The 13,681-nt window shown below is 36.9% G+C and overlaps 1 protein-coding gene across 34 annotated transcripts in view; it reads right to left on the bottom strand.

Annotated features, from left to right (window-relative positions):
- The window catches only part of CLASP2 (cytoplasmic linker associated protein 2), a 177,671-nt gene that overhangs the window by 61,558 nt on the left and 102,432 nt on the right, over positions 1–13,681 (bottom strand). For 27 of the 34 annotated variants that reach the window (XM_045297466.1, XM_045297471.1, XM_045297467.1 and 24 more), the window contains 6 exons: positions 13,242–13,301; positions 12,116–12,193; positions 11,425–11,592; positions 7,484–7,539; positions 6,141–6,314; positions 903–926 (listed from right to left, as the gene is read on the bottom strand). In XM_045297466.1, coding sequence (XP_045153401.1) covers positions 903–926; positions 6,141–6,314; positions 7,484–7,539; positions 11,425–11,592; positions 12,116–12,193; positions 13,242–13,301 — 560 coding nt within the window. The remainder of the gene's footprint in view (positions 1–902; positions 927–6,140; positions 6,315–7,483; positions 7,540–11,424; positions 11,593–12,115; positions 12,194–13,241; positions 13,302–13,681) is intronic. The other 7 variants (XM_045297470.1, XM_045297481.1, XM_045297486.1 and 4 more) reach the window with 1 other exon arrangement.

Genomic DNA, 13,681 nt, shown 5'->3' with positions numbered 1-13,681 from the left:
ATATATACACATATATACATACATATACATACACACATATATTTTTAAAATTTTTATGAAATTCTACAGAGACTACTATATATATGTTTATAGCATTTCATAAATTTTTAATATACTGAACCCAGATGACCTAAAGCCCATTTTATTAAAATGAAAGCCATAATAAATTTTCAGTTTGTATAATTGACAAAAACACTTTAATTTTTTCCTAAGAAATGCTATTCTTATACTATTAGTTACAGATTTAGATCTTATGTTACATTTGTAAGAAAAGGATAAGTTCTTAAGAAAATATTATAATATCCAATAAAGTTAGAGTTGAGAACATATATCATGCTGACTAGTATTAGACTACAGAAGCACAGGTTTGTTCTTGAACTAAGCAACTACAGAAAAAAAAGTCATTGAATATTAGGATTAAAAAGGTAAAACTTAAAGTCAATCCTATTTGATTCAGTGTTTAATTTAAAACTTACTCTCAGACAGCATCTGCAACTTGCATTTCATTATTATAAATAACCATATGAACTTGTAAAAGATGCCATTCTGTACGTATCAGCCAGTAAACTAAAGGACTGAATCAACTGACTTATGGGAGTCTTCTGAAAATTTTACGGAAAGGCTTAAGAAATAAGGACTATTCAGAAAGCTGTTATACTACCAACTCAGGTAAAAATGTTTAAGAGATTTTATTTAACTAAGAATAATCAGTAACTCTGTATTTGAGTGGATTAAGAATGGATATGCTTCACTGAAAATTTAGTCATAGAACTATGCTGTCATTTCACATAAAACCTTCAGGCAAATTAGTATATTTTTAGAAATTGAGAAGAATGAACAAAGATAAATCATCTAGAGTCATCAAAATATCTAGTATTAGTATTAGAAAAAGAAGTTCTTACCATCCATCTTGTCAGAAGTATCCTCTTTGATGAAAGAGCAAGCAAAGAACAGAGGAAAACTTAGTATATTAGATCTAATACTCTTATAAGCCCAAGAAAATTTTTTTAAGAAGACAGAATTCATAATATAAATATTCAAATTTCTTGTTTGATTAAACAAGATTAGGTTGGAATGTAAGATAAAGCTTTATACCTAATGTACTAAAATAGCGAATTTAAAACCGATTTCCATCAGCCTAGAGAAAGATTAGGGACACCCATGTCCAACCAGAGAAACCCCTTGCTATGGTCTTTCTCCCAATCCATGAGCCACTTCAGCTCATTTCTTTTCTTATTTAGCTTGTAACAGACCTCAAAATCCTACAATTTGGCTGGGACACTATTGCTTTGCTGTTCCCCATCTCTCTCTTTGAGAACTATCACTCCCTAAGGAATCTCAGATCTTGACAAATTTAACTGTGTTTTCTAGACTACTACTTGCGCTGTGCTGACAGTCTGAGGTGGTGTCCCTGGACAGAAACACTGCACGTGGGGACGCATTCCACTGCTGAAAGACCATCAGCTGAGAAGCCCTTCACCCCCACCACCTTTGAGAAGGAGCTTTTAGAAACCTGAGACTACATTCTTCTAGACTCCGCCTGATGAGACTTTTCTTCTGGGCAGACTGGATGGGGTTCCTTCTACTGTAATAAACTTTAGTTGTGAATCCAACAGCTTGGCTTGTGAATTCCTAAAGGTGTGGGTAGTTGTGGATGCCTGAAACAATCCCATCGGTTACCACTCTCCTTACTGGCTATTCCAAACCTCAAGTCACCTCTCACGCTTTGTTTACTCTCAGCAAATGATCCTGAATTCTTGAGACAGAAGTATCAATTTCTCCACTATACTCTTCCTTTCTGCTACTCACAGTCTCAAAAAGCAAAGTCTATTTGAATCTACCTCTTTCCGCATTTTCTTCCCTTCTACTTATGTGAAGCTGGTGCCTAGTGCAGATCTGTAGTTGACCTCTCAGCTCCACGCTAGAGATCCCATGCCTCAAGCCTTCCAATTTCAGCATAAATGAAGAATGATCTAACTAACCTTGTATATTCAAAGTCTCCTTCTATTGTGTGGGAAACTAACAAATGTCATTCCCGCAGATTCTCCTCTAACAGCTATGTTGCCTTAAAGTGAGCATATGGTTGATTCTGTCTCCCTGTAGCTCTCCTCCCGCTGAGGCACCCATCCCCCTTCCCCTTCCCCCAATGCAGGTACTGTATTAGGTTTCCTCACCTGTGAGCTTAGTGTGAGGACTTTACTGTGATTACCACCCACCTTGTGACTGATGTAACTCCTGAATATGCACGACTAATGTTACCTATAAAAGCCCCAAAACAATAAAGACTCTCTCTCCTCTGGTCAGGTCCCCACTCCAATGGTCCCCCCTCTCTTCCTGTCCTCCTTCCCAATCCTTCCCTCTTCCCTCTCTCTCCTGTCCTCTCCTCCTTCCACATCCCCACATGGACCATCAAGAGAGGATGAGGTGAGCATGCTACCATGAAATGTGTCTGACTCCTTTATTTTATTCTCTCTCTCTATCTCTCTTATTCTCGATGACTTTACTATATTCTTTATATATTATAGCCGTACAATTGAGCCTACCAGACCATGATTATTTGTTAGGGGCTGGTTCCCGTCACACTACAGTAGCATGCAAACATTCAGAATGCTTCCAATCTTTAAAAAAAAAAGTTTCTTAACATTGAATAAGTCGTTAATGACTATGGGGGCAAGTCAGCTATTACATGAGAGGAATACCTACTTTTTCATTATTATTGAAAATGTATTACCACACAATAAACTATCTCAATTACCTTTATACGTTTGATCTTTATTTCTCTTTGGACACATTACATATCAACTTAGAGACAATACCAGGAAATAACAAGCTGTTAACACTATGTATAGTACATATTAACAACAAGATGTGTACAACACTCTCCCCTCCCTCAAATGTGCAGCTGTTGACTGTGGCTTGTAACTCAGTAAGTCTTAAGAAGAGGACTATCAGCACTGAGACTGTTGTGGGGCTCTTTCAGTCCTCTTTTCACCATTCACATTCCCCTTTACTGCGTCCTCAACCAACTGAAATCTGGTACCTGCTCAAGACACCATGACACTATTTTCTTTCCATGCATCCAAATTAGCTTTTGTTTTCCAGAAGCAATCAAAAGAATAGCACAATTTCACAAACTCATAACTATGTATACATCTATCAAGGTTTCATTTTTTTAAAAAAAACCAAGGTTTCCTTAATGCAAATTTTTGATCACCTCCCATCACATCAAGCTTTTCAGGCTAAAGAGAAAACGGCAAAACATTCATATTTTTGCTGACAAAGATCCAGCATTTGGGGGAGGGGGGGCATTAAAAATAGCAGAAACATCTGCTTTACATAGTATGCTGAGTTTAATATTAAAGGGGAGATTACAATCATTGTCTAGAGACTTCCTAATTCAATGTCTCTCTCAAGTTACATACTTTTATATCCCAACTGCCTCCTGAATAGATCCAGTTTGATATCTTAGGAAAAGTGCAAACTCAAAGTAGAGAAAATCCATCCCACTTTTATGTGCTCATTTCTTTCCAGCAACTACTAACAGACTGAGACTCTCGATGGGTGTGGAAGCAGAAACCACCAGATCTCCTAAGCAGTGTACCTGGAAAGAACTAAGTGCTTACCGACAATGTTTTTATCTGATTGTTTTATGCTTTTATTCAACATTTAAGCCATCTAGCACGTGTTTTTATATGGTAGGAAGTCTGGCTAGAAATTAATTTTGTACCAAGTAGTAAGTCAACTCTCTAAACACCATCACTGAGTGACCTATCCTTTCTTCATTCCTCTGACTGCAGCAGTGACAACTTTATCATATACTCAAGTACACTCAGAGCTACCATCGCTGCGCTTCCTATTCTGACCAACGCCTGCTGAGTCCCTTCCGTACTGTGGTCTCTCAATAGTCATTGCTTCTCAATAAACACGACGAAGTAGCAAGGAGAGCTGCTTTTCTACCTTTCATTACCACTCCTAGTTCAAACTAGATTCTTAACATGTTCAGTTCTACTTATATGATGATTTTGGAATATAATGGTTATAATATTGAGTCATTCCCTCAAGAAATGTCTCTGACAGTTCAAGTATCCATAGCAAATTTTAACAGATAGTCTCTGTCTCTCAAATGTCTTAAATTGTTAATAGGTCTTTAAGGTTTAGGTTGCTAACTTAAATAAACAAGTTAAGGTGGTTTAAATGAATATTACTATGTGAGATGCAGGTTTTATATTGTATAATAATTTTCTATCCAATCAACAGGCTTCTCTTTTAATCCTAATAAGCTCTAGGGTTTTCTAAAATGTCATCTTTGCAAGTTATGTTAATTTCTTACTCCTTCTTTCCCAAAATTATTAATCTTTTTTATTTTGTGACATGTTTCATCACAGTGACTTACAGCACAACACTTAAATAAAAATGGCGGTGCCAGGCAACCTGATGCTAATCAACTACAGCTGATAAAACATCCGATGCTGTCTAAGTACATAAGAAAAAAATAGAAGTGACATGATAAAGAATATCTACGAGCCAGTATCTTAGGAAGAGTTGTTAATCTGTAGTCAGAGTTTTAGGAATCTAGCAAGGTGACTGGGTAATTTTTCTTCATTGTCCAGGGGTATTCCTTCCTGCACGTGATGCAGTAACAGCAGTATTAAAACAACCACACTAATGGCTGAATATTATTATTTTTTATCACACTGCTAAATTATGACTTTTATATTCTTCTTTAGGATGTTAACCATTTATATTCATACATGAAGCAGGATTTCTGTGTGTGTGCTTCAAATTTTGAAATCTCATAATTAAACAAACATGCAGTGAAACATTCTGATTATCTTCAAAGTTATGAATGTTTATTTAAAGCATGTTTGTTATTAAAATGCTATTCATTTTACATAGGTACAGAAACACAAGCCGGAACAAATAGATTCAAATAGTTCACAATGAGTTCTTGAATTGCTTTATCTGAATAATCCCAAATCCAGGGATCTTTTAAGTGCTCTGATACATTGCTTCCTTTCCCAGAAGTCCCCAAACACACACACACCAGGAAAGGCAGGTGTCTCTACCAAGCGCACATGCGTGACTTCAGAAACACACACTTGTGCTCCTCTTACCTGCCTGCTACCTGAGTCAAAATGAAGCGAACTTCAACAATTTTCATATTAAACTCATAAAGACTCACAGGCATTGGAGAAAAGAGAAGCAAGCAAGGATGGAGTAGGAAAATCAGAGTAGCAAGTACACGTTTAAGAATAAACTCCGAAAGACAAGGGAAAGACATGGTTCTGTTCTAGTCTTTTCCCTGTGCATGTCCCCAATCAGAATCACATCAGATTGTAACCCATCCAAGTTCACTTACTAAAACACAAGAATATGCTTGATACAACTGATGTATGAAATGTTCTAAGAGCTGTAAGAGGCCCCAATAATCAAAATAAATAAAACACACAAGACAAAATGCAGGTAAAAGTGACTGAGCTCACTTTTCCAAGAGCAAACTACCAGGAATAAATTGAAAATTATCTCTAGTTTATATATCCAAAAGTTCACAATAATTTACTATACATTTAAGGTATATTATTTCAAATTGGGTTTACATTAAGAGGAGCTTGAAGGGAAAGAAAAACAAGCACAGACAGAGATTAGCAACATGGAAAACCAACCACATAGTTTAAGTTGATGGACATAAATATATATTAAAACAAAAAAAAAACCCTGAATAGTTCTTGAAATATGTGCTTAAGCTGTGATTAGACACAGAAAAATTGTCCGTTCTCCCAGGTCTCTAACAGGCTTTAACTTCTCGGTAGAAGAATAGAAGCAGGAGAAAGAAAGGAGAACAGAGAAGTGAGATCGAGGCTAATGCCTTCCCACACTTCTCTTAGGAACCAGTGGCTTTACATAGCAGCGTTGCAGAGCTGTGTGAAAATTCTCCCGGCAAATCATGGCATCGAGAATGGTCTAGTTTTGTTTTTAATCAGTACGAGGAGGCAAAAAACAAGTGGAAATAAGGCCACTTAACTATCCAGAACTATGTCTCCAGTATGAGTACCTCCAATTCGCAAGAAAGGGATGGAAATCATTGAGATAGCATCCTGCCTTCTCTGAGACCAGAGAGCCATCTTCCACAGCTGTCTTACCTAGTGATGCATAGGAGCCTGGATTCAGGGCACCTGCCCCTAAGCGCCCACTTCTCACAGACTGCCCAGCGACATGGTGGGCCTTGGCACCTGCAGCAGCATTCACATCAATGTCACTTCGGGACCGCTGCAGACTTCCTGCAAGGGAACTGGTTTTGCTGCTGCTGGCTGACACTGAGGGAGACAAAGCAAGGGTAACTGATATTATTGAAACCACTGCCAAGCAAAAAAACCAGACCTGTTGCCGTCAAATCGATTCTGATTGACAGTGACCTCAAAGGACAGTCTAAACTGTCCTATAAGGGTTTCCAAGGCAATCTAATTTTTCCAGAAACAGACGGCGACATCTTCTCCCATGGATTGGCTAGTAGGCTTGAACTGTTAACCTTGTGGTTGGCAGCATAATGCTTAATGACTGAGCCACCAAGTCTATTATAAATTACCGTAAGCACCATGAAAATGTTAAAAATTTGAACCCGCCACGAGCTATCCTGTGACGACAAGTGCTCAGTGAGAAGGTAGCAGCACAATGCACAATACCAGAAGTAATTTAAAATCTGAATGTCTGAGTTTCAATCCTAGCACAACTAAAGTTCTTAATTTTCTTAGAAGAGAGAAGAGTGACCAGACTATTTCAGAGATGATGCTTATAATTTATGAAAATTAAGCATTGTATATGATAAATAGATGGCCACAGCTTGACTTTTAACTATCATCGGTAGCAAGAATTACAGTGGGGACAGATATACTCATTCAATGGAGATGCTGTCACTCTTAAGTAGTACAAAGTCAGTACATTTTTAAAGTTTAGGTTTTCAGTTTAAAAAGCAAAGAATTTTCAAAGTGTGAGTCGCTATCTACCACTCAGTGTTGAGAGTCAGTTCTAATTCATAGTGGCCCAGTAGGGCACAGTAGAACTGCCCCACACTGTTTTCCAGAGTTGTAATTCTTTACAGAAGCAGACTGCCACATTTTCTCTTGAAGAAGGTCTGGTGGGCTTGAACAGTGACCTTCTGATTGGCAAGCAGCCAAGTGCTTAATTTGAGCCATCAGGGTACCCCAACTGTGAGCCATATCCCAATGAATAGGCTATGAAATAAACTGGTCTGATATAGCCAGTATTTTTAAAGACATGAAATAGAATGAAAACAACAGTGTATCATAAGACTGGTTAAGTAATGCTTCATGGAGCATCTGTGTATAATATCTGTATACACAGGTATAGTTTATAAGTGTGGTATTGAGCTGCTATGAAATAACTTTTTTATTGTCAGTCACACGAAGGCTGTTTAAAAGTTACACTCATATAAACAAAATATGCTGATTCTTAAAAAGGCCTTTACCTCTCCCAGCCACAGTTGACGGATTTGCTGTAGACCACTTGGAAGAGAAAGGACGACTGCAAAGCAAATGAGGAAAAATGTTTGTTAGTAATAAGATTTAATTCACCAGCTTTTTGATAACAATGACATACTACTGAGTTTTCTGATGAAAACTAAAGTTAAAATGAGAAGTTCCCCAAATACTTCTAATATTAATTTTACAAGTCATTTTAGAACAGTTGTTCCCATACGTATCACTGAAGATCAATGGTGTCTCAAACGCTATGGAAGAAAAATGCTGTAACTGGCAGTAAGCAGAGAGAGCAGAGGGCAGGTTGCTTTTGCTCATTCTGGTTCTCAGCACAGACCACAGAGCCCATCATAGGAGACTCAAGAGCAGCACTCGCAACCACTTGTAGCGCAGGACATTTCACTCAGAAGGAGAGAGCCAGAGTTATGATCAGCACATAGGGAAGCTCAGTCTGACCACAGCCTCTCTCACCTAAGCCACCTGGTTGTGGTCACTGGCAATTCATGAAGCTACCACGTGTTTTGAGGGTTACTGCCTGAGGCCACACTAAAGAGGCTAGGAGCTGAGGAAAAGATTTCTGTCTGATTAGAGAACGTATAAGAAAATTATTTATCTCAAAGAACCCACTATCTTTCTTATATTCCTATTTATATTGAATTATAATGGTACTTTAATCATATGTAACAGGATCTGGAAAGTATATCTATAAACTGAAGGGGATGAAGAAGGGAAGCAGAACCTCCAAACTGGATGATGGCAGAAAACGTTAAATTATCAAACAACACATTTGCTGACAGCCTACTAAGCCTAACACTCTGTTATTCTGATAATTGTTCCCTAAAGTTATTACCCTCTTCTATTGAAGCAGATCACTTCAGTTGAAAGTTGTTACCCCACCCAGGACAATGGGGAAGACGGGCTTGGCGATCTGCTTCCCTCAAGATCACTACCCCCCCAAATCTAGAGAGCAGTTCTAGTCTGTTACACACCGGGCTGCCAGGAAGTGGAACTGGTCGCTTGGAATCATGTTTAAAGAATCTGTACTAAAGTAAAATTACATATCTTTTTTAGATTACGGCTATCCCATGTATAGTTCACCAACAAATTGCTTTCACTTTACCTAGGAGATTGTAAAAAGTGGAAAATCTTGGGTCCAACTCCAACTAGACTGAGATTCTGCATTTTAATTAGCTCTTCGGGTGATTCAAGTATACTTTAAAGTTTGAAAATACTAAAATAAAAATGAAGAGGAAAAAGCCACAAAGCCAGCTCATTTGAAGTGAAGTGAATACTACAAAATTCAAATAGGATTTTAGATAAGGAATTATTCCCACAAGAACTCTCTTTTGAAATCAGACCATATCTACTTTTGTTTTAGAATAAAACAGTATGCTACTGGGTTTAAGTACAGATCCTCTAATAAAACTAGGGCCACAAATCACAGGTCTTTCTAAGAGCCTCCAACTGATCCAGCTTGGTGGAAATGCTTTGTTTAAAATCATTTTAAGGCTCAAAAAATCACTATCAAGATATCCACAATAAATGCAGTAACACACACTAGAAGAGAGACAAGTCAGAAATAACTGCCTACAAATTTTTTTTCTCTCCTTTTCATGCCACCCCCCACCCCATAAGATACTACACATACACTGGAGAAATAAAAACAGTATGAAATTTGTGAAAAATCTGGTCTTTCACAGAACATCCTCAACAGAGATTGTAGGAAAATTCCTACAAATCAAAAAGACAGTAAGAAAATCCCATTATCTTTTCATTCCATTTCCACCATGACTTCTTAAGTGCCCTCATGTGTCCTTTGTATGCACTCCCCATATTTACACATAGTACACCACCCAGTAAGTAGTGCACTGCTTATGTGTTGGGCTGCTAACCCTACATCCAGCAGTTTGAAACCATTAGCTGCTCCTTAGGAGAAAGATGAGGCTTTCTACTTCCGTAAAGAGTTAGTCTCAGAAACCCACAGGGGCAGTTCTACCTTGTCCTATAGGGTCACTAAGAGTCAGAATCAACTTGATGGCAATGAATTTTTTTAAACAATCATACCATATTTTTCCTGCTTTTTTTCACATTGCAAATAGCTCATTTTGCTTTATTGCAATTTATGTAGTTTCCAGTGTTTGCTGTTACAAAAATACTGAAATTAATATTTGTTAAAGTGTAATTAAGAATAGGTTAAGCAAAAAAAATAGGTTAAGTTTATTGTTGTAAAAGTTCTCGGTTAAGACATGTGCATTTTATTCTATTTATTTCTTCTTTTATTAATTTTAAAGGAATTTTCTATTAATAATATATGAAATTATTTTGATATGAAATAATATATTAATTATTTGATGAATATATGGGTCAAACATATGACCCATATGACCCAAACAAACATTACCCATATCCATGTAAAAGCCACTGCCGTGGAGTCATTCTGACTCAGAGAGACACTATGCAGGGCTTTTGAGATTATACATCTCTACGGGAGCAGACAACCTCTTGTCTCTTGTGCAAAGCCACTGGTCAGTTTGAAATGTTTGACCTTGTGGTTTGCAACCCAACACTTAACCAACAAACAGCATCTGGAGCATTTACTAATTATTGCCAACCCTTTGTCAACTATCTCACTCCATGTAGAGAGGGACACTTAAGTGGAATATGGACCCTTAAACGTAACTGGAACATCACCATCCTTAAAAACTTAGGAATGTTATTAAGTATAAAACCCGAGTTCAAATCTCCCAATTGCCTCATTATTATTAGCTATTTGCTGACATCAAGAGTTGACACATCAAAGATGCTTCTTAAATCTGTTTTAAACTCTAGGTCCTTCTACCTCTATCCCTCCAGCTGATTCTGATATGGTTTTAACAAAGTAATTGCTAGATACAACACAGCGATATGTGTGTATATGACAGTTTTAGAACAGTACTTGCAAGAGGAGAGGGATGAATGCCTCCTTAAACTGTGTTACTCATGAGTCAGAATTGACTTCATGGCAGCGAGTTTGAGTTTCTGATATGGTTTTAACAAAGTAATTGCTATATACAGTATAGCAATATGTGTATATGAAAGTCTTAGAATAGTACTCGGGCAGATGCGGAGTTGCAATCTCCTACCTCTTTGTATAGTTAGAGGAGGTCAAATGTAGCCTCCACCATTTCTCCAACCATAATATTCCACGTAGTTATAGGGAGGTGAGTTAAATACTAGATAATCTTGTTCCCTTGAGGGATTTGTTGAATTTGAAACTCGGTAAGAGGTGAGAAAGAAAAGCAGTAGGGATTTCATTAGTCATAGTGCTTTGTATAAGAACTCTGAAGATGATTCCTGGATTTCCACGACTATTCCCTAAAATAGGTTACTTAATATCTGTATAATATTTAATACATTTAAATATGTATATATAGAAGACATATAAACTATATATATAATTTAGATATAATATGAACATATCTAAAGAGATGTAATATATATTTAAATTAAAATACATTTACGTATATATAAATATATACACATAAAAATCAGTGCTTTTCATTCTTTTTTACAGATAGGAACATATAGAGCTACACTAGCAACTAACCTTCCTTGAGAAAACAGACCAAAGAAATCAAGTACACTTAAATCAACACCTTTTAAGCTTTAAGCCAAAGCAAGCAGATATTCAACCACTCCCCATAAGTACTCCTGGTGACCCCATTACGTGTGGAGTAGAGGTGTACCACAGGGCTCTCAAGACTGTGACCTCTCAGAAGCAAAATGCTACTCAGCCTATCTTCTGAGGCTCCTCTGAGTGAGTTTGAACTACTAATCTTCTGGCTAGTAGCTGAGTACTATCCTTAATATGGATTGGAATTGATTCAACAAGTTCAGTAACTTTGAAGGGCAGAGGTAAAGAATCAGTAATGATGACATATGTGAACCTTACTTGAGACTTTCCTGTGAGCTAGATGAGGACCTGTCAGATTGAGGAAGAGATGTCACGCTGCCAGAACTCTTTAAGTAAGTTTGAAGACTCTTCTGATAAGACGGCTCAAGGGAATTATACAAAGTCTCAGCTTCACCAGGAAAGTGGTTTCTAAGACCCATATACGTCCTGCAAAACAAAAAGAAAATGAAGGGCAAATAAGGGATATGATGCAGCAGCCTCCATGGTTAGACATTAACCAGGAAAAGTGTGTGCAATCAAGAAGAGTAGGGGCAAACACACAAGTTTTAAATACAGCTCCTATGTGTGCTACAGGCCCTCAAAAGGGGACTTCAGTTCACACCGTGGTGGGCTGTGCTGCTCACACTGCATACGGCCTTGGGAGAGCAGCACAATCTCCAAACCTCAGCTACCATCCACAGAGGGAATGCCAATTTTGCAGAATCCTTGTAAGGATCAGAAAATAGCATCCATGAAGTTCCGTATGTCACAGAATATGGAAAGTCTGTCAAGTTATGGCATTGGTGCAGATTCTCTCCCAGGTGCAGATTGGAGAAAAATCAATCTCAATTTTATTACAAGTGAGTGAATTAGAAAACTTGGGATACATCTGATATTCTTATTCTCACAATATGATTCCTTTAAATGAAAGAATGTTAAAAGTGTCACAAAATATATGATATAAACTTACTTTCTTGCCTCCACTCTGGCTTCAGCATCAGCATCATGAATTCCCTTCTTAATGGTTTCAACTAAGACAGCTGCATGTCTGTACAATAAACACATGATTAGATTCATGTGGCAAGATATATTTTCACCACATAATACTGCCTGTAAGATGGGCCTTTAAGGGGGCAAAGGAAGCACAAAGTTTATTTAGTGCATTATAATAAATCCAAGACAGCTGGATTATTCTAAGAATTCGTCCCATATATATCCTATTCATGCATGGTTTCTTTCTAATAATTCATTCACTGTAAGTGTGAAAAAATGTTTTATATGGAATCCAGATACTGTATTAAAATACAGTACTCAAATTTCACATTTTAATTAAAAATAAATAAATAAATACTTTCTACATGGTTTATCAGAACTCTACTCACTGCAGAAAACAATTTAAGAGTATAGTGCTTATGAGCTTACTAAACTAAAGAGCATCAATCACAAAAGAGTTGAAATAAAACTTGAAATCATATGCTTACATTAAATAAAAAATTCTATTTTTAAAGAATAGGTTTGAACAGGATAATATGACTTAAAGGTGTCCATAAAAACGGAAAATCAGCTATGTACCCAGTGAAATACAGGTGCTTCCAAGCTTCATGCTCAAACCTACTGAGAAATACAGCCATCCAACTAGCCGGTGACCTGCGGCTGCTCACCTTTTGCCTTTTGTTCATCTCAGAGCTGCATTAAACATGTCAGTATATACTTGATCAATGAAGCCTGAAAGCGAGAAACTAACCACGAAGTGCCTTATAATATTCCTCTGAAAGGATGCTTCTTCTTTCCTTATTAAAATAATTCTTTGCAAGATTGATTTTCCTTCAGAAAACGTATCTCATATGACTAGAGAGAAATTTAAAAATATTTTGCCCAATTTTACGAGGCAGTATCTTAACTATCTTACTTTACTTAAAATACTCTTATCCACCCTACAAAACAGGGGGAGAAAAGTATATATTCACAGCTGCAATGATTAAGAGAAGTACAACACTACATCTTTAAAAAAGAACTAACACAAGTAATGTTTGAAGTGTGAAGTACTGTCAAATCCATGCCGGTGACGTCTACAGAGAAGAACAGGTCATGCCTACCTTTCCAATGAATGAGTCTGCCACTCTTGTAATAATAAATCTAAAAATTCAAATGAACGTCTGAAAAACAAAAGGCAGATTATAAGTGAATAATACGTTAAGAACTGTATTGATACCTTCTTCAATGATATTGCATTTTGTCACCTGAACTACAATACAAGGTTTCTCAGGTATTGTAACAGGTGAAAAACCTCCTAACGAAAATTTTCCAACTATTCTGATGATAAATTGTTCAAAAATACTCTAAGAGTTCCTCATAATTTCAACACTGGGTTTACACACATTTCTTATATACCTGTCTCAAGGACACGTATCAAATAGACTCATGAAGGAAACCTCACATTTTCTTTAAAAAATAACTTATTTATTAAAGAACAACATAATTATACATTAACTTATAAATGAAACTGTGATGCTATATTTTTGTATAAAATTTATAA

The sequence above is a fragment of the Echinops telfairi genome, unplaced genomic scaffold, assembly GCF_000313985.2.
Source record: "Echinops telfairi isolate 266 unplaced genomic scaffold, ASM31398v2 ScPeMD7_7420;HRSCAF=8458, whole genome shotgun sequence".
Classification (NCBI taxonomy): Eukaryota; Metazoa; Chordata; class Mammalia; order Afrosoricida; family Tenrecidae; genus Echinops; species Echinops telfairi.
Note: the sequence above shows the minus strand (reverse complement) of the source record. Positions and strands in the feature narration are given on the sequence as shown.